The sequence below is a fragment of the Dama dama genome, chromosome 23 (assembly GCF_033118175.1).
Source record: "Dama dama isolate Ldn47 chromosome 23, ASM3311817v1, whole genome shotgun sequence".
In the NCBI taxonomy this organism is placed as follows: Eukaryota; Metazoa; Chordata; class Mammalia; order Artiodactyla; family Cervidae; genus Dama; species Dama dama.
Window position 1 is genome coordinate 11,290,749 of NC_083703.1, and position 24,457 is coordinate 11,315,205.

The following is a 24,457-nucleotide window of genomic DNA, read 5'->3' on the forward strand; positions in this document are numbered from 1 at the left end:
GGCGTAACCTCCTCATCAGCAATTTTGACAAAATGTCATGAAAGCTAAACTGTTTACCCTTTGATCCAAGAGTTATGCTTTAAGAATTTATCTTAAAGTAACAACCACCGAAAGTATAGAGAGAAGTATTCACAAAAATGCTCATTGCAGTGTTGTGTTTGATGGCGAAAACAAAAAACAAAAGGGAATATCCCCAAATTTGTCCATAACATGGACTATAATGCATCTTATAAAATTTCTGAAGAAATTACAATGACAGTGTAAGCTGCTTATAAAATGTAAACTAAAAAAGAATCAAAACGTAGATTCATTGCAATGCCAGGGTACATTTATGTATTTCCGTATATTTGTGTATGTATGTGTGTAGATACATTTTTTATATTTGGACATACACAAAGACACACACTTATACAGATACGTATGTATGTATACATATATACATACATATGTAGGTACATACACACACATATGCAAGCGAATGATAGCACTTTACAGAATTAACAATGGCAATCCCTTAGTTGTAAAATTACTGATAATTCCCAATACCTGTATTAAGTGTTTCTTTGTGAAAACTGCCTTTCTTTTGTAATTACAAGAAATAATTTTAGCAATAATTTACATTAGGATAGTAAATTTTATTGGCCCTAGAAACTAAGAAATAGAGAACTAATAGAAAACTAAGAGTAACTTAGAAATAATCAAGTTCACTTTAACCTAGGTTTAAATTTCATCTTAATCTGGGGTATTTTTAGACATAGTGAAAGTAAAACTTTGACCAATAGCAGCAATCAAGTTTCAAGCTTAACAAAAGGAATAATTTCTATTATCTTTAAGAGATGCATCAGAGAAACAGTCTTTGTTCTTAGGAAGATCTGAGCATCTAATAATCTATAAATAACAAAGCTATATTATTGTTGCTATTGTTTAAAAAACAGTCTATTTACCTACCAAGTGAGTTTAGGTTTATCCTCCTCTAGAAATGTTTGACCCTAGACTGATGTTCCCAGACCAATTTTAATGTGAATTAATTAAAGCATTAGCTTTAGCCAAACTTAATTACCAGGCCTTCAAGAAACAATCATGTGATCCATTTCTAAAGGAAAGTGAATGGGTTTTTGGATTATCTGTTCTAATGGCCCCCTCCCATTAGTATGGATGACTGAGTTCACTGTATAAAAAATATATGTATAAACTGTAGGATCCTTTATGTTCTTTTGTTTCCTCTGCCAGGAGGGATTAGGGCAAAGGACAGTGGGTAGAATTCAACCAGACTGAATGTAGAGAGGCAAACATAAAGCGTGCCCCCATGGGGTCAAGAAAGTGGATGGAATGTGGTATGTCTGAGTGGCTGCAGAGAAAGGCAGATGGACTGGAGCCCCGAAAGTCATCATTAACACACAGCAGGCCTGCAGACAGGGCTTGGCGCTCACACATGCCCCCTCCTCCAACAACACACCAAATCCCGGCGTGTCTCAGGAAGGAGCAGCTATGAGCATTTTTGGATTTCAAAGCTGAGAACCTCATTTCTTTCCCCTTTTTTCACTACTTTGTTTTCAGAACCAATGCAAAGAAATAGAGGAAAACAATAGAGGGGGAAATAGAATAGAAAACAATAGAATGGGAAAGACTAGAGATCTCTTCAAGAAAATTAGAGGTACCAAAGGAATATTTCATTGCAACAATGGGCACAATAAAGGACAGAAATGCTCTGGACCTAACAGAAGCAGAAGATGTTAAGAAGAGGTGGCAAGAATACACAGAAGAACTATACAAAAAAGACCTTCACAACCCAGATAATCACAATGGTGTGATCACTCACCTAGAGCCAGATATCCTGGAATGTGAAGTCAAGTGGGACTTAGGAAGCATCACTATGAACAAAGCTAGTGGAGCTGAGCTATTTCAAATCCTAAAATATGATGCTGTTAAAGGACTATACGCTCAATAAGCCAGCAAGTTTGGAAAACTCAGCAGTGGCCACAGGACTGGAAAACATCTGTTTTCATTACAATCCCAAAGAAAGGCAATGCCAAAAAATGCTCAAAGTACTGCACAATTGCACTTATCTCACACGTTAGCAAAGTAATGCTCAAAATTGTCCAAGCCAGGCTTCAACAGTATATGACCCGTGAACTTCCAGATACTCAGCTGGATTTAGAAAAGGCAGAGGAACCAGAGATCAAATTTCCAACATCCATTGGATCATCAAAAAAGCAAGAGAATTGCAAAAGAACATCTACTTATGCTTTATTGATTATGCCAAAGCCCTTGACTGTATGGACCACAACAAACTCTGGAAAATTCTTAAAGAGATGGGAATACCAGACCACCTGACCTGACTCCTGAGAAATCTGTATGCAGGTCAGGAAGCAACAGTTAGACATGGAACATGTTGGACATGGAACAACAGACTGGTTAAAATAGGGAAAGGAGTACGTCAAGGCTGTATGTTGTCACCCTGCTTATTTAACTTATATGCAGAGTACATCATGAGAAATGCTGGGCTGGAGGAAGCACAAGCTGGAATCAAGATTTCCAGGAGAAATATCAATAACTTCAAATATGCAGAGGACACCACCCTTATGGCAGAAAGTGAAGAAGAACTAAAGAGCCTCTTAATGAAAGTGAAAGAGGAGAGTGAAAAAGTTGGCTTAAAGCTCAACATTCAGAAAACTAAGATCATGGCATCTGGTCCCATCACTTCATGGGAAATAGATGGGGAAACAGTGGAAACAGTGTCAGACTTTATTTTCAGGGGCTCCAAAATCACTGCAGATGGTGATTGCAGCCATGAAGTTAAAAGATGCTTGCTCCTTGGAAGGAAAGTTATGACCAACCTAGACAGCATATTAAAAAGCAGAGACATTACTTTGACAGCAAAGGTCCATCTAGTCAAAGCTGTGGTTTTTCCAGTTGTCATGTATGGATGTGAGAATTGAACTATAAAGTTGAACACTGAAGAATTGATGCTTTTGAATTGTGGTGTTGGAGAAGACTCTAGAGAGTCCCTTGGACTGCAAGGAGATCCAACCAGTCCATCCTAAAGGAGATCAGTCCTGGGTGTTCATTGGAAGGACTGATGCTGAAGCTGAAACTCCAATACTTTGGCCACCTTATGCGAAGGGTTGACTCATTGGAAAAGACCCTGATGCTGGGAGGGATTGGGGGCAGGAGGAGAAGGGGATGACAGAGGATGAGATGGTTGGATGGCATCACCGACTCGATGGACATGAGTTTGAATAAACTGCAGGAGTTGGTGATGGACGGGGAGGCCTGGCATGCTGCAATCCATGGGGTTGCAAAGAGTCAGACACAACTGAGTGACTGAACTAAATGTCAGAAAAATGAGAAAGAAGAAAATGTATGTATTTTTGGCCCAAGAGAAAACTGCATATATGTGGAATCTAGAAAAATGGTACAGATGAACCTATATACAGGGCAGGAACAGAGATGCAGACACAGAGATGGGGATACAAGGGTGAGGGGGATTAGAGTGGATGGGATGAATTGTGAGATTGGGATCAACATATATACACTACCATGTGTAAAACAGACGGCTAGTGTCAACCAAGTGTATAGCATAGGGAGCTCAGTCAGTGCTCTGTCTGACCTAAAGGGGTGGGATGGTGGGGGGAGGCAGTGGGAGGGAGGTCCAGGGTGAGGGGAAAGAGAAAAATATGCATACATATAGCTGAGTCACTTTGTTGTATAGCAGAAGGTAATGCAATATTGTAAAGCAACTATACCCACTCCCCCCCCAAAAAAGAATGAGACAAGTTAAGGGCAGTGGAGAGAAATAATTCTAAAAGCTTTGCAACGGCCTCTTATCCTCCAAGTGAGTCAACAGTCCTTACTGGTTGCAGAGAACATCCCTAGTACACATCACAGCCTTAGGCTGCCAGCCCAGGTGGTCCTGCCCCATCAGCAGTCCCAGTCCGTGGTGAATTGCCATCTTACTATTCCTGATGGACTTTCTCTGAAAATGTGTGGAGAACTGGGAATGGAGACACTCTGCAGTAAAGTGGCTGCTTCTGCTTCTCTCTGAATGGCCTGCTAGTCCCCGTCACTGTACAAAGGCAGATCACAGATAATGAGTTAAGTTTTCAGCAAAGACTAGGAGGAGTTATTATGGTCAGTTCCCATCAACAGTGGCAAAGGTGGTTGTTGTTCAGTCATTAAGTCGTGTCCAACTCTTTACAACCCCATGGTCTGCAGAACACCAGGCTTCTCTGTCCTTCACCACCTCCTGGAGTTTGCTCAAACTCATGTTGATTGAGTCAGTGGTGCTAACAGCTCAGCCTCTGCCATCCCCTTCTCTTCCTGCCTTCAATCTTTCCCAGCATCAAGGTCTTTTATAGTGAGTTGACTCTTCACCTCAGGTGGCCCAAAGTATTGGAGCTTCAGCTTCAGCATCAGTCCTTCCAATGAATATTCAGGGTTGATTTCCTTTAGGATTGACTGGTTTGATCTCCTTGCAGTCCAAGAGACTCTAATTCAAAATCATCAGTTCTTCAGCACTCAGTCTTCTTTATGGTCCACTTCTCACATCCATACATGCCTACTGGAGAAAACATAGCTTGGACTATATAGACTTTTGTCAGCAAAGTGATATCTTTGTTTTTTAATGTGCTATCTAGGTTTGTGATAGCTTTTCTTCCAAGGAGCTAGCATCTTAATTTCATGGCTGCAGTCACCATCAGCAGTGATTTTGGAGCCCAAGAAAATAAAATCTGTCACCGTTTTGGCTTTATCCCCATCTATTTGCCTTGAAGTGATGGGACCAGATGCCATGATTTTGTTTTTCGAATGTTGAGTTTTAAGTCAGCTTTTTCACTCTCCTCTTTCACCCTCATCAGGAGGCTCTTTAGTTCCTCTTCACTTTCTGCCATTAGAGTGGTATCATGTGCATTTCTGAGGTTGTTAATATTTCTCCTAGCAATCTTGATTTCACAACAAGGCTGTGATCCCTGAAAGGGGTTAGAGAATGAGGCTCACTCAAGACTGAAGTTTCCCTCAACATCATCCTCCCAGTAGACAAATGTCAGGGATGACTAGAAAGTTTACCAGGAGACATAGCTCTTATAACGCCAAAGGTAGACTCTAAGATATTAGTATCTGTTGCTGTAGTTTAGTCACTAAGTCAGGTCGGACACTTTTGTGACCCCATGGACTGTAGGCCACCAGGCTCCTCTGTCCATGGGATTTCCCAGGCAAGAATACTGGAGTGGGTGGCCATTTCCTTCTCCAGGGGATCCTCCTGACCCAGGGATCAAACCTGCATCTTCTCCATTGGTAGGTATATTCTTTACCACTGAGCCACCAGGGAAGCCCAAGATAGTATCTAGGTGATTGTTTCGGAGGGTGGGGAGGGCTTTTTTTCCTAAAGATAATGAAATGGAAGCCCAAAGAGATGGTGGTTTGCCTAAAACATTCAGTTCTTCTTCCAAGATTCTTTGCAATAAATATAGCACATGTAGTGCTTAGCCTTAGTGCTTTGTTGCTAATGGAAGTAAGTTACAGTCCCTAATTACTATTTACGGACATTGATGAGGACTATAATGGAGGGCCAATTAATTAAACATTTATTGATCACTCTTTATTAGTAGGTGTTAGGCAGAGAAGCTTCCCAGATGCAATGGTGAAGAATCTGCCTGCCAATGCAGGTAGACATAAGAAACATGGGTTTGATCCCTGGGTCAGGAAGATCCCTTGGAGGAATAAACAGCAACCCACTCTAGTTTTCTTGCTGGAAAATACCATGAACAGAGGCGCCTGGTGGGCTATAGTCCATAGGATTGCAAAGAGTCGAACACAACGGAGCAATTGAGCACGTGCACACACTAGGCAGAGAAATATGAATAAAACAATGTTTAACATCACAGTGCTTACAACCTGATAAGGGAAATGAACACAGATACAGCTATATTATAGTGTGATGAGAATAATAAATAGGTGAATAAATAGCATAAATAAATAGGCAGAGGAACTCAATGTGATCATTTTGTATGGTACCCAGAGGTGAAAAGGATGGAAATGATTTTGGGGGATAAAGATTCTGCCCCAGAATAAAGACTTTTCTGCCCCATATAAAGACTTTTGGGGACTTCCCTGGTGGTCCAGGGGCTAAGACTCCATGCTTCCCAGGTGGCACTAGTGGTAAACAACCCGCCTGCCAATGCAGAAGACATAAAAGATACAGGTTTGACCCCTGAGTCAGGAAGATCCCCTGGAGGAGGAAATGGCAACCTACTCCAGTATTCTTGCCTGAAGAATCCCATGAATAGAGGAGCAAGGGTAACAGTCCACAGGGTCACAAAGAGTCAGATGCAACTAAAGTGACTTAGCACACAGCACAGGTCCAGGTCCAGGGGTTAAGACTCCATGTCTCCAATGCAAGGGGCATGGGTCTGATCCCTGGTTGGAGAATCTAAGATCCCACGTGCTGTGTGGTGTAGCTAAAAGAAAAAAAGGCTTTTGTATCATGACATAGTCCAGTTAGACATAGTCTAATTTGGAATTCTCATACGTTTCTGGTGAGACTATAAAATGGAACAAACTCTTCAGAACACTGTATTTCAGGAGTTAGTCAAGCTAAACATATGTGTTGCCTCTTACTTAACCATTTCACTCCTGGGTTTATACCCAAATGATATGAATACGTATGTCCCTCAAAAGACATATACAAAAATGTTTTTAACAGTGTTATTCATTTAGCCCCAAACTGACACATATTCATGCAATGGAATAATATACATCAGTGATAAAGAACAGACAATTGATACATGCGGTGGCAAGGATTACCCTTACAGAAAACATAAAGTAAAATACTAAAGAGCACAGACTTTATATTCTGTTTAGGTGAGCTGGGTACCCACTCTTGTCTCATAGGAGCCACTGCAGGTCACATGGTCTCAGGCAGGGAAAGAGGATCTTTTCGCCGAAGTAGAGACAACTTGGGGAAAATGATGCATCTCCTTTAGGGACCTATGCAGGCTAAGAGCCCAAGAACCTCTGCTTCAGCTTTGTATCTGTAACCTCTAGCTCTGGAATTTTTTTTTTTGTAATGTAACAGTTAAGTATCCTTAGCATAAAATCTTTCATTAATATGATGCAAAATGGACATTTCATTTTCTTCTCTTAGCTCTTAAATGTTCTAAACTCCACAGGGGAGACGAGGAGAACCCAAGGGGATGAGGGAGAAAATGCTTTCCTAGATAACCAGCCTTGGAGTAATCAAGAGTTGGCTGAATTCCCTCCTGACCTTTGCTGCATTTAGTTGGTGTTTTATGAGAATGGTTGAGCTATTAGGTGACCCCCATCCCTGTGTGCTGATATTACTCATTTTTTTATGCTCTGTTGATGGGAGAATGAAAATACAAGTAGTATTTTAATTTCCTAGGAATCCTCAATACAGAAAGATCTATATAATAAACAGAAATTGAATATAATTAACCCATGCAATCTAGAAATTCTTCAAAATTTCGACTTCCAGTTTGTATCCATTGATGTTCAGTGTATTGATAAGCTAGATACTGATTACACCAGTCAGTTCAAAGAAAAGGTTTTTGCCTACATTATCTGGATATTTCTCATTGACTAATCGATATAAATTTGTTAATTTACAAAATGAGATATTCACCTTCTGCTTTGGTTCAGAACTGTTCTCTACCTCTCCAGGCATAATCAAAGCATGGTTTCTGAAATGTTTGTCTTTTCAAACCAGGGATAAAGCTATAGCCATCCATATCATATTTATTTTTCAATCGCTGTTCTTAACAGGGCAAGAGAACGATTCAACGAAGAATGAAGTAAAAATTGAGGCAGAGTCGCAGAGTTCATATATGGAAACAGAAGGTATTGAAACCAGAATATATTGCTATCTGAGGATGAGGTGACGCGGTCATGACTTCTGTACACACTGGTGTGTGTGAGCAGGGTGCATGCATGCTTTTAGGCAGTGATTCTGGAGAGTGGCTATGGTGGTCTCCTTATGTGACCGTTGAAACTTGGAGGGGAAAAAAGAACTTTACCTTTCTGAGCTTTAGTCACTGCTTTCTCACGCATTCCAACTAAAACATCTCTGAGCTTCCTTCTGTCCCATTCTATTTAGAGCTTTCATCAAACCAAGAAGATGCCATGATTGTGGAGCACCCAGAAGTGACCCCACTGACAGACGACCAAGAAAAAAGCGAAGATGAAAAAGGTAGGCCTGCTCTTAAATTACCCAGTCAAGAATTGAGAGTTTCTTTGGATTCCTGCCTAGAATCTAACCATCTGCATTATCCTCATTCAATTGCAGACTGTCAAGGGGCAAAATGAATATTTCTTTAATTCTGAACTTACTTTTGAAAGTAAAATAAAATCCAGAAGTAGTGAAAGAAGATACTTGTAACAGTTTTTCATTCTTTCAAGGAGTATGAGGATGTTTTTATTATTAATTTAGATTCAGTTTTTTAATTATAGTTTTGAGAAAACCTCTAAGAAACAGATATTATGAACTAGATGGATGAAAGTCTTAGAAACTCTGAAATGGCTTTAAAACAACTAAATTAACCATTTTGTATTGATTTCATTCTGTCATCCTTCATATGGTAGTGATTAAGGAAGCAATTTGTATAAAATACATGCATTGTATAAACCTTCTAAATTATAAGTTTGTCCACTAATATTAGGATACAATAATTTTGAGTACTGGTAAAAAAAGAATAAGTGAGCATTATAATGATTTCAGAGAACATTAGAGGAATGGTCACTTTGTAAATTTTAATGTAGCATTTGGAGCAAGAAGCCAATATATTAAAAGTGGACATTAAAAATTTATCAAAGAAATTTATTAAAGAACTTAAAGAATTTAAAAGGAGCTAAGAATGGGAAGTAAAAAAGAAAATAGTTTGTCTCCTATACTGTATCATGAATCATACCATTCTTAAATATGTGTTTGCAAGGTAGTTACAGAGTAATAACTTGACAGGCCTTGTTTATAGAACACAGTGATCAATTTTGTTTCCAAATGAAAATGCAGACATGATCTCAATTGTAAAATCAGGTCAATAGTAAGTACAGCTTCCAAATTACAAACTCTTTTTTGGCAGCAGCATTGACACAGTTTAATTACCAAGTCATGTTAGTGATTTTGAGATTTTTTTTTTTTATTCCACTGCATTTAGAGCACAATATTCTTCTATGTCTTTTGTCTAATGACCTTTTCTCTAACAGCAAATCCTAGTTCAGACTCATGACACCCCATTCCTGGCAGGTTAAGTAAATATTTGGAGAATTTTATGTCTGACAATGATAATAGAAAATTGATACAACCCTCACTTGAAATACAGATACATGGCCTTGCTGCTTTTGTTACTGTACACAAGTTCATGTGCCCAATTCACAGTGAGGCCAAACAAATGGAAATGTCAGAGTTCTGAGCAAAGAAACATTTATTGCAGGGACATATAAGGAGAACAGGTGGCTTATGCTCAAAAAATCGCAAACTCCCTGGAGGGTTTCAGCAAAGCATTTTCAAAGGCCAGGTGAGGGAGAGGAATCCAAGGGTGTGTAATCTGTCTGTAGCAGAAATTATTTACTTTTTATGTCATACTTCAAGACATGCAAATGAGGAACATCAAACAACTGGTTCATTGTCCTTTTCTTCACTTTGCCTACAAGGGAAAATGTCCGTGCTCAGCGCACATTGACTTGTCACCCTTCTCCCAGCGGTTTCTCCAGCATGCGGCATTCCTCTAGTTACTGAAGAGCTCAGTTCTCTCCCGTAGAGATCGATGCCAATCCTCTTCTCCACATGGACGGATGGCACATGAGAAAGAAGTGACATCAAATTCTGCTACCTGCTTGTGTCAACTTTGAAGTTGAATTTCTTTGTTAAGGGACTCCTCTGGTGGTCTCTCAACTTAAAAAATTATTCACATCCTGTAAGTTGAGAGTTTCGGTTTACTCAATGGGAATTTTCAGGACTTCAAGCCCAGGAGACAGTGCCTTAGAGAGCTACTCCAAAGAGGCAAAGCGGGTAGCCGACTTATATAGAACTTTCGCAATAAAGGGCAGGTAGTCTGAACATCAAAAGATTATTGTTAATTAAAGGAAAAACCAGATATCTCAAGTTAAGGAATTTAGCACTTTTCTATGTATGAGAAGACTTTACTTTTCTATGTATGAGTTTGGGCTCACCGAAATCATTCCTTTGATAACACACCTCCCCTGTCCATGGCCAGTATCCTGTATTTTCACATGCAAAGTTTCCTCAGGGCTCACTGTGGAGAGTCACTTCAAGGAGTAGCTGCTAGATGGCAGGTATTCTTTTCTTTCTTGAGTTCTGTCAGGGCTCACCAGCCCACTGTTGGCAGTGGCTGCAGTTGCTGATGACTATGACATCCTTCGTTTACTGATATGACAGGAAATACTCCGTTCCTCAGTCCAGTGGTTAAGAGTCCATGCTCCCACTGCAGAGGCCATGGGTTCCATCCCTAGTTGTAGAATCAAGATCCCTACCCCCACAAAAAAAAATATAACTTCTTTGTTATATGTTCTGCCTTGAATTTGTTCTTGTTCAGTTGCTAACTTGTGTCTGAATCTTTGGACCCATGAACCCAGGCTTGCCTGTCCTTCACTATCTCCCTGCATTTGTTCAAACTCATGCCCATTGAGTCAGTGATGCCATCCAACCCATCTCATCCTCTGTCTCCCCCTTCTCCTCTTGCTCTCAATCTCCCCCAACATCAGGGTCTTTTCCAATGAGTAGGCTCTTCAGATCAGATGGCCAAAGTACTGGAGCTTCAGCTTCAACATCAGTCCTTCCAAAGAATATTCAGGGTTTATTTCCTTTAGGATTGACTGGTTTGATCTCCTTGCTGTCTAATGGACTCTCAAGAGTCTTCTCCAGCACCACACTTCAAAAGCATCAATTCTTCGGTGCTCAGCCTTCTTTATGGTCCAACTCTCATATCTGTACATGATTACTGGAAAAATCATACCTTGGAATAGATAGAGGTTTGTTGGCAAAGTGATGTCTCTCCTTTTTAATCTGCTGTCTAGATTTATCATAGCTTTCCTTCCAAGGAGCAAGTGTCTTTTAATTTCATGGCTGCAGTCACCATCAGCAGTGATTTTGGAGTCCAAAAAAAGAAAATCTGTCACTTTTCCCCATCTATTTGCCATGAAGTGATGGGACCAGATGCCATGATCTTTGTTTTTTGAATGTTGAGTTTTAAACCAGCTTTTTCACTCTTCTATTTCACCTTCATCAAGAGGCTCTTTAGCTCCTCTTCACTTTCTGCCATTAAAGTGGTATCATCTGCATGTCTGAGGTTGTTAATATTTCTCCTGGCAATCCTGATTCCAGCTTGTGAGTCATCCAGCCCAGTGCTTCGCATGATGCACTCTGCATGTAAGTTAAATAAACAGAGTGACAATAGACAGCCTTGACGTACTCCTTTCCCAATTTGGAACCAGTCTGTTGTTCCATGTCTGGTTCTAACTGTTGCTTCTTGCCCTGCATACAGATTTCTTAGGAGACAGATAAGGTGGTGTGGTATATTTTTGTTTAAATTTGAAATAACTTGAAATTAATCACTCCCTCATCTTATTCCTTGCTTCAAAGTAAGAGTTGAAAGCTATTCTGTTGCCTATAAGGAAAATAAAGGAAGGAAAAGGAAGTGATAAGGATTTGGGGGTGGATTTGGGGTGTGATGCCTTGGCCCCGCCCCCACTGGCAAGGGGCTGAACCTGGGGCAAGTGAGTTACCCTTTCAGTGCCTCAGTTTCCTCATCGGTAGGAGGGTGATGACTAAAGTACCTGTCAGATGTGGCTGTGATGAAACTTTAATGAGTTAACACTTGTAAAGCAATTCCAACAGCAGCGGACACACAGAAAGCATACCCTAAGTGTTTAGTATATATCATAATTGGATAAATTGGTGACAAAGTCAGGAGAACCCGCATGTGGAGTTCCTCAAGTCCATTCCCATTTTGAAGCCATAAAAATTTCACATAGTCTACATTATCCTTCAACAGCAAATTGTTCTGCCTATTTCATTCTAAATACCATCTGCTACAGGCTCATTTTGGTATAGGTGTTTAATCCATAAAGATAGAACAATTAATGAAAGGTAAGGAGACATTTCTCTGTATTCAGAATTTTTTTTTTTTTTTGTCAAAACCTCAATCTTCTGTTTGAGAAATGCTGATTCAACTATAATTTCTATTTTTGTTCTGGGTTTTTAAAAAAATATTTATTTATCTGGCTGTACCAAGTCTTCATTGCAACAAGTGGGGTCTTTTAGTTGTGGGATCTAGTCCCCTGATGAGGGATTGAACCTGGGCCCCCTACATTGGGAGCACAGAGTCTTAGCCACTGGACCAGCAGGGAGGTCCCTAATTTCTATTTTTGAAAGAAGATGCCATTAATTTATTGGTAGAGCCAGAGATTAAAAGTAGCAAATAAATTCAAAATTGTAGACTGTTCTTTAGATTTCTTTTGTTTCATATAGTTACTGTACAGTCTTATTTGAAAACATTTTGAGAATAAAGTTTGGAATTTTGTGTATATTAATAATGTCTCTAATGGAAAGTTGCACATATGCATTAAGAACCTCTCTAATCAGCAAAAAAAAAAAAAAAAAGAGAATATTCTGTTAAATTTCTAAGGAAATTGTTTACAGCCTTAGAAATATTGATTCTCTTTTGAGAATCTTTCGAAGGAAACAGAAAATAGTTTGAAAGTGGTTCCTTTCAAAACATTCCAGACTAGGAAAAATGTATCTATAGCCTTTACTCTCATTTCACAGCATCCTGCAAGATTAGAAAATATGCTTGATCTTAAGGATATATCTTTGATGGCTCCCAGGTGTGTGGGCACAGATGTTGTAGCATTGTTTTGAAGTTAGCTCTACCAAAATATGAGTTTTAAAGAGAAGTGAAAATATTCAGCAGAAGTTCATGCTGATAAAATTACACAATAGCACAATGGACATGTCCCTAGGAGACCTGAAATACAAAAATTTCAACAGGCATAAAGTGAGGTTTCACATATGGCAGCTTTTCTCATATAGCCACATTTCCTCTTCCTAAATGAGTCCAGTTTTATTCTTTCCCAGCAGGGTCTGTGCACACATGAAATCCAGTAAAACATCATCATTTAGGTTAATAACCAAATAAGAAAGTAACCCTGTAGATCTCCTCTCAAAAGGATCTCTTGTTTTAGCATAAAATGTAAATTTAGCCAGCATTAAAATGTTTTTCTGAATATTTTTATTTCTAGTTGAATTTAGAAATATTTAATATAAAATCTAAACTAGATCAACAGAGTATCATTATTTTATCTCATTTTAACTTACATTGCATTATGAGTATATTGGATTTCCTCTCCAAATATTATATAGAATGCATGCATCCCAATTATTTTTCTTGTATCCATCAGTAAGTATAATAAGGAGTCAGTCAGTCAGTTCAGTCGTTCAGTCGTGTCCAACCCATGAATCACAGCACGCCAGGCCTCCCTGTCCATCACCAGCTCCTGGAGTTTACTCAAACTCATGTCCGTAGAGTCGGTGATGCCATCCAGCCATCTCATCCTCTGTCGTCCCCTTCTCCTTCTGCCCCCAATCCCTCCCAGCATCAGGGTATTTTCCAATGAGTCAACTCTTCGCATGACGTGGCTAAAGTATTGGAGTTTCAGCTTCAGCATCAGTCCTAGTAATCCTTTATTTACTTTGGGGTGATCAAAATGTTGATGGAGATTTAAGGTATATTATGGTCCAAGATCTTCTTGGAAGAAGATGAATATTGACAGGCATGGAAGTGAAATATAAACCAGCAACAGATATAAATTATCGCTTCTTTCGGCTCATGCCTTGGCCTCTGATGAACAGGACTATGAGACTATGTGTGGAGAACCATGGCTTCTGGCTCTGGTTATGTGGTTCCTGGTAATCCTTTACCTTTTATAAATCCCAGTTTCTGGGGTAGTAAAATGACACGCATGAACTCATTAATGCAGGGATGATATTCTCCAATTTTGTAAACTTTCTCAGAAGGGCCAGCTCTGAAGAACCACATTATTATTTTTGTTTGTTTGTTTGAGATCACAGCTTCTATCTATCTATAATTTTGGCTGTGCTGGGTCTGTGTTGTGACAGGTGGACTTTCTCTAGTTGTGGGACTTGGGCTTCTCTAGCTGCAGTACAAGGGTCTCTCTGTTGCAGGGCACAAGCTCTAGAGTAAATCTAGAGTAGATGCAATGGACATGCTTCTCTCGTTGTGGCACATGGGCTTAGCTGCTCTGAGGCATATAGGGTCTTGGTTCCCTGACCTGGAATTGAACCCGTGTCCCCTGCATTGGAAGGCAGATTCTTAACCACTTAACTATCAAAGTCCCTGAAGACCCACATTCTTGATGAAACAAGGGGTAATGAGATGGGAGCCAGTGGTCATCAGCATACTGAGGAAGCTGAAATTGTAGGCTTTACTCAGTTTTATTCTATTGATAAAAGTACAGAGGTGTCCTAGACCAGACAAAAAGATCAGCCATGTTAACTTATTTTAGTTCAGGGCTTAACCAATAATTGGACAGCTAGTACTTCCCTGAAGATACTTTAAGTGGGATAAAAAGGGCCACTATCTCAAATTGGGTTGACACACAAACTCTGCCAGGCTAGATTTCTGTTGCCCATCTTTCTTAGTTCACATGAGAAATTTTTCTTGTAGTTCCTCTGGCCACTGTTTCATCTTTCAGTGGACACACAGTAAACCACTTTCTCTTCTGCTCCTACCAATCAAGTCCCTGAGGGTTTTATTTTGTCAACAAAATACCACTACACAGCCCTTGGTGTTTTCCATTACTGATGGGATTCTTACATCACTGACAGAGCCCTTTCCCCTCTTCTTGAAAATCAGCCTGCACACCAGCAATGAAGCAACAGCACAAATACACAACGCCTGTGACGTTCAAGCATTCATATTCCAGTCTGTGCTTTCCGATGGAGAATCACGGTTCAGGCACATTTTTGGTTCATGCCCAATATTCTATGAAATTTCATCTTGATTAAATTGATTAACTTACTGGAATTTAGTGTTTTCTGAAGGTCTCTGTATCTTTTCAAATGAAGTCAACTTTAGCAATGCTGCTTGTTTCACACTGGCAGTGCTATGACTTCATTTTCAAGGGCAGTTTCATTTTCAAATGGTTTATTTTGTTACCAGTCTTATCTCCTAACCATGTTTTGTAGCTAGAATTTGTCAACCAAACTTTTATTTTAGAATCTAAGGTAATAATAACGCTGGTGCCTGTGAAGCCGCGTGCTTCAGATTGGGATTTGAACCCATCTGCTAGGACTCAAACCCAGGCAAAACCCTAACTGGGACTTGAACCCACAGTCTTTTAATTAGAATCACTGTGACTCTAGGGTCCAGACTTACTGAGACTCAGGTTTTCTGTGTCATCACAGAAGGAATTCAACGAGAGGCAAAGTGACTGATAAGAAGTAAATGTGTTAATATAGGATGCTTGTGAAAGGTGCAAGTAGGCAGACAAGGAAGCTCTGCTTGGAGGATTAAATGAGCTACAATTTTATAATTAAGGGAAAATAAAAGTGAAAGTTGCTCAGTTGTGTCAAACTCTGCGATCCCATGGACTGTAGCCTGCCCCGTTCCTCTGTCCATGGAATTCTCTCCAAGCAAGAATACTGGAGTGGGTAGCCATTCCCTTCTCCAGGGGATCTTCCCAACCCAGGGATCGAACCCAGGTCTCCCGCAGTGCAGGCGGATTTTTACCACCTGAGCCCCCAGGAAAGTCCACCTCAAATAGAAGTGAGGCTTACCTCAGTAGCTCCTCCCTCCTATCAGGCAGGAGAGGGTCTGATCCCATGAGGTCAGACTGTGATTTGTAGCACTTACTCACATCAGTAGAAGAGTGGTAACATTTTTCTTTCACCTAACGGCCTAGGGCATATCTTGTGCTTTTATTTACAGCTTTATAGTTAAGCACGCCTGCTCTCTTCCACACTGTTCAGATAGATTTCTTGAGCAATCGTGAACTTACAGTGGTCTCCCGAAGTTTCCTCGGTTTCCCTTTTTGTCTATAGTCCCCTGCTGGAACTTCTACAGCTGCCTGTATAATCATCCTATTCTGTACTTATCACCTATTCAGCTTTTCTGAATATTTAAGTATTTAATGAAATTTCTTATATTGGTAAAGTATACTGAATATAAAAAAATTTTTTTAATTTAAGTATTTAAGGCTTCTACATATCTCTGTGTATGTGATATACACATATAGAATCAGTTCATGCAAATTCCACTGTATAAGTAAAGATACAATGTTTTATTCACATTTTACATTTAAAATAATTTTGAGTGCAAATTTTCTTCAGGCTTATCCCTCAAATAAAAGTATAACCTATAATTTTGAAGTAGAACCAAAAAATAGAGTCACTGTTACAATAATAATTTTGGTCCCATAATGTAGTAGGTGTATATATGTGTGTAAATTTAGATTCAGTTCAGTTCAGTTCAGTCACTCAGTTGTGTCCGACTCTTTGTGACCCCATGAATCGCAGCACGCCAGGTCTCCCTGTCCATCACCAACTTCCGGAGTTCACTCAAACTCATGTATTAAACACATGTAAACCTTATATGTAGCTTCTCAAGAGGAAAGTATGTATTAGGCCAAGTCTCCCAGCTTGCTACGATCATCTGTCTTTTAAGAGTTATAAAAATTGCCCTAAACCTCCATTTTACATGTCAGAGAGGAAGAACCACAAACCTAAGTATATATTAGGCTCAAGTGAGCATTAGCAGTGGTGGTGTCAGTCACATAGTCATGTCCAGTTATTTGCGACCCCATGGACTGTAGCCCACCAGGCTCCTCTGTCCACGGGATTCTCCAGGCAAGAATACTGGAATGGGTTGCCACTCCCTTCTCCAACGGATCTTCCCACCCCAGGGATCGAACCCAGGTCTCCTGCATTGCAGGCAGATTCTTTACCATCTGAGCTACATGGAAGCCCAAGCGAACATTAGGATTGAAATTTATAATTATATAAATCTTAGGATCAAAAATTACAATTCTTAATCTATCCCTATCTGGGGAATTTTGAGAGAACTTCTTTTCTACTAACTCTCTAGCATCCAGATTGTTTCTGGATCCCCTTTTTCTTCTTAACTTTGTATCAAGCCTAGGTTGTCTGGTTTTCCTTGTGGCTAATCAAAGTGATTTGCAAAGATAAAAAAGATCTCTTCCTTAAGTGGAATTCTATCTCTAGGTGGTGAACTTTTTATTTCTCTCTGTTGCATTAGAGTTCTGCAACTCTCAGTGCATAAATTACCTTAATTCTTTCTTTTTCCTTTTCCTTTATTGAAATATAGTTGATTTATAATGTTGTATTAGTTTCAGATATACAGTAAAATGATTCAGATATGTGTGTGTGTGCATGTAAATATTCTTTCAGATTCTTTTCCATTATAGGTTATTATAAGATATTGAATATAGATATATATATAAACAGTAGGACCTTGTTTATCTATTTTATATATAGTGGTATGGATCTGTTAATCCCAGACTCCTAATTTATCCCTCCCTCCCTCTTTCCCCTTAGGTAACCATAAGCTTGTTTTCTGTGTCTGTGAGTCTCTTTCTGTTTTGTAAGTAAGTTCATGTGTATCATTTTTTTATATTCCATGTGTTAGTGATGCCATTTGGTATTTCTCTTTATCTGACTTACTTCACACGATAACCTCTAGATCCATTCATTTTGCTGCAAATGGCATTATTTCATTCTTTTTGTGGCTGAGTAGTATTCTACTGTATATATGTACCATATCTTCTTTATCCATTCATCTGCCAATAGACATGTAAGTTGCTTCCATGTCTTGGCTATTGTAAATAGTGTTGCCATGAATATTGGGGCACATGTATGTTTCTGAGTTACCGTTTTCATCTTTTCTAGATATATGCCCAAGAGTGGGATTGCTGAATCATATAATAAACTCTCTTTTTGGTTTTTGAAGGAATCTCTATTATTCTCCATAGTGGTTGCACAAATTAATATTCTCACCAACAGTATAGGAGGATTCCTTTTTCTCCACACTCTCTTCAGCATTTATCATCTGTAGACTTTTTGATGATGGCCATTCTAACCAGTGTAAGGTGATACCTCATTCTAGTTTTGATTTGCATTTCTCTAATACCTTAGTGATGCTGAGCATATCTGCATGTGCCTATTGGCCATTTGAATGTCTTCTTTGGAGAAATGTCCATTTAGGTCTGCCCATTTTTTGATTGAGTTGTTTTCTTGTTATTGGGCTGTATGAGCTAATTGTGTATTTTGGAAGTGAGTTCCTTTTCGGTTTCATTGTTTGCAAATATTTTCCACTAGTCCATAGGATGTCTTTTCATTTTGTTTATGGTTGCCTTTGCTGTGCAAAAGCTTTTAAGTTTAATTAGGTCCCATTTGTTTATTTTTGCTTTTATTTCCATTATGCTGGGAGATGGATCCAAAAAATTATTGCTGCAATTTATGTCAAAGAGGACTCTTCCTATGTTTTGCTCTAGGACAGGGGCCTTCAACCCCCAGGGTTATGGACCAGTACCAGTCTGTGGTCTATTAGGGACCAGGCCACATGGCAGGAGGTGAGTGGTGGGCAGTACCAAAACCATCCTCCCTCTGCTTCCATCTGTGGAAAAATTGTGTTCTGTGAAACAAATCCTTGGTGCCAGAAACACTGGGGCTCTATGAGTTTTATCCAGGCTTATATTTAGGTATTTAATTCACTTTGAGTTTACTTTTCTATATGGTATTAGAGAATGTGCTCATCTCATTCTTCTACATTTAACTGGCTGGTTTTCCCAGCACCACCTATTAAAAAGATTGTCTTTTTTCCATTGTATATTCTTGCCTTCTTTGTTGTAGATTAATTGGCCATAAGTGTGTAGGTTTATTTCTGGACTTTTTATCTTGTTGCATTGATCTATGTGTCTGTTTTTGTGCCAGTACCATAGTTTTGATTACTCTAGCTTTATAGTATAGGCTGAAGTCAGGGAGTCTGATTCCTGCAGCTCTTTTCTTCTTTCTCAGGATTGTTTTGGCTATTCAGGATCTTTTCTGTTTCCATACAAATTTTTAAAAAATGCTATTCTACTTCTGTGAAAAATATCATTGATAATGTGATAGGGATTGTACTGAGTCTGTAGATGGCACTGGGTAGTACAGTCACTTTGACAATATTTATTCTTCCAGTCCAGAAACACTGAAGTACCTTCATACTTCACAAATGTAAAGAGTAGTTCTTACTTGCATATAAAAATAACATTATTTTACATCTATCAGTACTATCCTTAAATATTCCAAAATTAGCCTCCTCTCAAACAGTGGGTATAATTGTTAACATTTGGTGACACATTCATTAGATCTGCCCTCTTCTCTAAGATATTAAGTCATGCTAAATTATAATTTTCACGAGGATAAAATCATGGTATCTCCATAATACACATAGAGTCAGGAATGCTGAATGTATCCATACATATACACATACACACATAATTCAGGAATATTGACATTTGAAAGACTGGTTAATATCATATAGGGCAATAAAATGTATTCTTTCTTATTCACCAGAATGCATTTGCACTGCTATGAACAAGTCTCTTTTTCATTATTTTCTAAAAGGTAACTCTCCCCCTAGAGACCTGCGAAATAGTCTAATTGTAGAAAGTCAAAGAGGTAGCACCTTATAGAATCAAATAATCTCCAGTTCTCTGCCTGCAAACACTAGACCTTCCAGGACTCTCAGCAATGTCTCCTTAACTCAAGAAGTCTGCTGGACTGTGCAGTGTGGTCTGGAAAGTCTCTCTAGATGGTCAGCAGGGACAACCACAGGGCTCACCTCATTTCCTGACTCTTAGGCATCACTGACACCAGATTTTAATATTAATTGGTGCTTTTATTTTCCATGACAATGGAGAAATGTTAGCATACTTTAATTTACCTCATCTCAATAAGTGCCATTATTGCAATATATTTCAACTCTCAGTCTATCTTAACTCCCACAGTACATTATCCTTATTATAATCATCATTGATTTGCACATCACTGTTCATTTAGACTTATTCAATAATTACCATTTATCTTGTTTATAATTCCTTCCATCATCTTTGACCATCTGGGATCAATATCCTTCCAGTTGAAGAATACAGAAAGGCCATTAGATAACAAGACTAACACATGCAGGTCTCATCTATAAATTGAGTATACTGGATAACTAGGGATTATGATAACAGGGTGTGTAAAAATGTTCACTGACACTTTGTTGTAAAGACCAAAATATTATCAACCATTTTTTAGCATATAACCTTAAACTCTGGTATTAGCTGCTATATCTGCTTTCAAAGATCACAGAAGTTCAATATCTATTTCCACAAAAGAACTTTTTATATCATATATATAGGGTAAAATATTTATTGTACCTGGGTTTAGACTTAACCACTTCACTTGACTCATCAGATGAAAGAAATTCTGCACCCTATTAATTGTACAAAAGGTATGTCCATTCTGATTTGGATTTCAAACTTAGTGCTACTTTTCTTTCTGTTTTAGAAGGAAACTCAGCTTCTTTTCATTACTTTTTATACATCAGGTACCTTCATTTCAGTGCAGTATGTAAAGAACAGGTGGTGTAAGGAGTACTTTGAATGTTAATTATTTTTTTCATTTATTTCACTGTGAGGATTTACCTTTCAATGTGTTTTTATAATCAAGATGGAAACAGTTAGGGAGCTTGCTGCTTGACTGTTTCACTACATTTATTTTATGGCATCTGCTGCAACTTTTTGTATAAAAAAAAGAAAAAAGGGGGTAAGCATTTTAACAATAGCAAAGGGTTTGAGTTGATGGTATGTTATCACTTTATTTCACTCTGAATCTTCAAAGGAAAGGTTGAGATAAATCAGTCATGTTTCTAACCAATAAATATCATCTCAAAGTTACAGCTTACCTTTGTTATATAGAAGCATGTCTGTTCATTTTTCAGAAATGTCATAATTTATTAGTCTCAGATTTTAATTGAAACTAATAGAAAAAAAGCTACAGAGAAAAAAGAATGAAAGAGTAAAAAGTGCATATTTCTTCTTAAAGACATATTTTAAAGGAGATGTTTACTTTCCATTCATTGTATTTAGTTTATTTCTCAAATATACACAACTTTTTATTCATATGTCCTTCATTTTTCTTATAATATTGAGCATAGTCATAAAATAATATTAAGGATCAAGAGGTGTGAAGTTCATGATATATTAAGACATAGACATGTAAGAACAGAAAGGAACACTTTTCAAAATTACTATAGTCATTTCATGCTATTATATTACTCATTTTTCCCATTAACAAAATATTATAGACAACCTTAATCAGAAAACAAAACTTGCATAAAATGTAGTAATTATACATAATTAGTAGGATAATAATAGACAAGATATTGATAAACTCATGTATGTGTATATAAGTGAATGAGAGGCAGACAGACAGACAGACAGAACCAGCAAGTGTTGAGACGTGAAGGTGCTATGTTGCCGGCTTGGAGGATGGATGAGGTGGCTCAGTGGTAAAGAATCTGCCTGCCAATGCAGGGCAGACAGGAGACACAAGTTCAATCCCTGAGTCATGAAGATCCCCTGGAGGAGGAAATGGCAGCCTACTCCAGTATTCTTGCCTGGAAAATCCCATGGACAGAGAAGCCTGTCAGGCAACAGTCAGGCTACCTCGTTGGGGTAACAAAGAGTCGAATAAAACTGTGTACACAGACACACACACATACACAGGAGGCCATGTGAGATGAGGAACAGAGGCAGCCCCTAAACACTTGAATATGTAAGGGAAAGGATTCTTCCCAGATCCTCCAGAAGGAAGGTGACTCTACAGACATCTTGATTTTAACCCCATAAAAACCCATTTCAGACACTGCCTCCAGAACTATAAGACAATAAATCTGTGTTAAGACATAGTCTATGGTAATTTGTTACAACAGGAATGGGGAACTACTACATTAACCTTCAACATGGTTTGGAAACACCATGTTGAGAAACTTAGACGTTTCTTAATAGATCCCCAGGAAAAGGAGAGGCACCAGTATCTTTCCATACTCTAGTTGGAAGTTGGAAATTACAGTGGTCCCTCCTTCTATAGGGCTTCCCTGATAGCTCAGTTGATAAAGAATCCGCCTGCAATGCAAGAGACCCCAGTTCAATTCCTGGGTCAGGAAGATCCTCTGGAGAAGGGAACAGCTACCCACTCCAGTATTATGGCCTGGAGAATTCCATCGACTGCATAGTCCATAGGGTCACAAAGAGTCAGACACGACTGAGTGACTTTCAGTTTCACTCCTTCTGTAATCTATGCTAAGTTAGGCAGCATTTTTATTATCATGACCTATCCCTTTTTAATGTCAGTCTCTGTTGGTTGCACCACTGGGATTTAATTCTGGTAAATCTAATTACTGTGGCCACAGTAAGTGCCAATAGAATAGTTGTGGATTTCTAAGAGATTAGAAGAAAAGGAATTACAGGGAAGGAGAAAGAAAGAAGTGAGTGAGATCAGAAGAAAGGCGGGAGAAAAGGAAAAAGGATGGAAGGAGGAAAAAAGGCTGGTTTCTATTTTCTGACTTGGGAAAAATAATAAAGTAAATACCCAACTAATACTTTCTGGAAATGAATGAGATATAAAATTCATGTCCAACATACTTTCCAGTTGGGCTCTCCCTAACTGATATCACAAAATGGGAATAGAGAACTCCTTATGGCTCAGACAGTAAAGTGTCTGCCTACAATGCGGGAGACCCGGGTTCGATCCCTGTGTTGGGAAGATCCTCTGGAGAAGGAAATAGCACCCCACTCTAGTACTCTTGCCTGGAAAATCCAGCTTACTCCGGACGGAGGAGCCCGGTAGGCTACAGTCCATGGGGTCGCAAAGACTCGGACACGACTGAGCGACTTCACTTCACTTCACTGACCCTAATAGTTTCTAATCATTTCAAGCCAAGCTGCCAGCAAACCTTGTTCGGACAAAATGACTCTCAAACTTATAAGAATTAGAGTGTTTGTTAAAAACACAGATTTCTGGCCTCCGCTCCCAGAGATTCAGATGCAGCAGGTCTAGGTGGGTCTGTGATCTGAATTTCTGTCAGCCTCCTAGTGATGGTGCTGCTGGTTTGTGGACCACATCTTGAATGGCTCCACTGTTTTGCTGAAAATTTTCACTTTCCTCTCAGGTCCAAAGGATTGGTTAACAAAACAAGTCATTCGCTATATACAAATAAATAATACAAATATTTATTAGAGAATTATCTAGCTTACTTTCAATATACTAACATTAAAAGTAAAGAGAAATAGAGCAGAAGATACAGCACCAAATTGGGTTTTGACCAACATCCAGGCTTAATACAGTGCTGGGAAGTCCCGTGTCACAGCATGTCTGGAGTCCCAAATGGGAAAAGGTCCCAGGCAGCACATCCAGTCCGTGGGTGAGACTTCAAAGACGCAGTTCAGGGTTCCCACCTATAACCCCAGGATGCAACCTGATATCATCACCAATCTGTGAGCAAAGTACAGCTCTGGCTTCGGGTTAATGCTGTTTTGTACTGTAAATCTTGGAATGTTGCCAAGTCTTGGGAGTGGTTGGCCAGACCTCCTCTGAGAACTTAACAAATTCCACTTCCTATTTATCTATTGTGTTTCTCTCCTGACACTCACAGTAGTAGACATAATGGTGATCTGAATTAAATTCACCCATTCCGGTTCATTTTAGTTCGCTGATTCTGAAGTGTCGACGTTCACTCTTGCCATCTCCTGTTTGACCACTTCCAGTTTGCCTTGATTCATGGACCTAACACTCCAGGTTCCTATGCAATATTGCTCTTTACAGCACTGAATCTTGCTTCTTTCACCGGTCCCATTCACAACTGGGTGTTGCTTTTGCTTTGGCTCCATCACTTCATTCTTTCTGGAGTTATTTCTCCACTGATCTCCAGTAGCATATTGGGCACCTACCGACCTGAGGAGTTCATCTTTCAGTGTCCTATCTTTTTGCCTTTTCATACTGTTCATGGGGTTCTCAAGGCAAGAATACTTAAGTGGTTTGCCATTCCCTTCTCCAGTGGACCACATTTTGTCAGAACTCTCTGCCATGACCCATACGTCTAGGGTGGCCATACACGGCATGGCTCATAGTTTCATTGACTGAGACAAGGCTGTGGTCCATGTAATCAGATTGATTAGTTTTCTGTGATTGTGGCTTTCATTCTATCTGCTTTCTGCTGGAGAAGGATAAGAGGTTTATGGAAGATTCTTGACTGAAGAGACTGACTGAGGGGGAAACTGGGTCTTGTTTTGATGGGCAGCCAAGGATGGAGAAGATCTATACAGTCAGCAAAAACAAGATCGGGAGCTGACTGTGGCTCAGATG

The 24,457-nt window shown here is 39.2% G+C and overlaps 1 protein-coding gene across 1 annotated transcript in view; it reads left to right on the forward strand.

Annotated features, from left to right (window-relative positions):
- LOC133044568 (ADP-ribose glycohydrolase MACROD2-like) overlaps window positions 1-24,457 on the forward strand; it is a 900,047-nt gene that overhangs the window by 817,452 nt on the left and 58,138 nt on the right. The window contains exons 10-11 of the mRNA XM_061125972.1: window positions 7,780-7,854; window positions 8,111-8,203. Coding sequence (XP_060981955.1) covers window positions 7,780-7,854; window positions 8,111-8,203 — 168 coding nt within the window. The remainder of the gene's footprint in view (window positions 1-7,779; window positions 7,855-8,110; window positions 8,204-24,457) is intronic.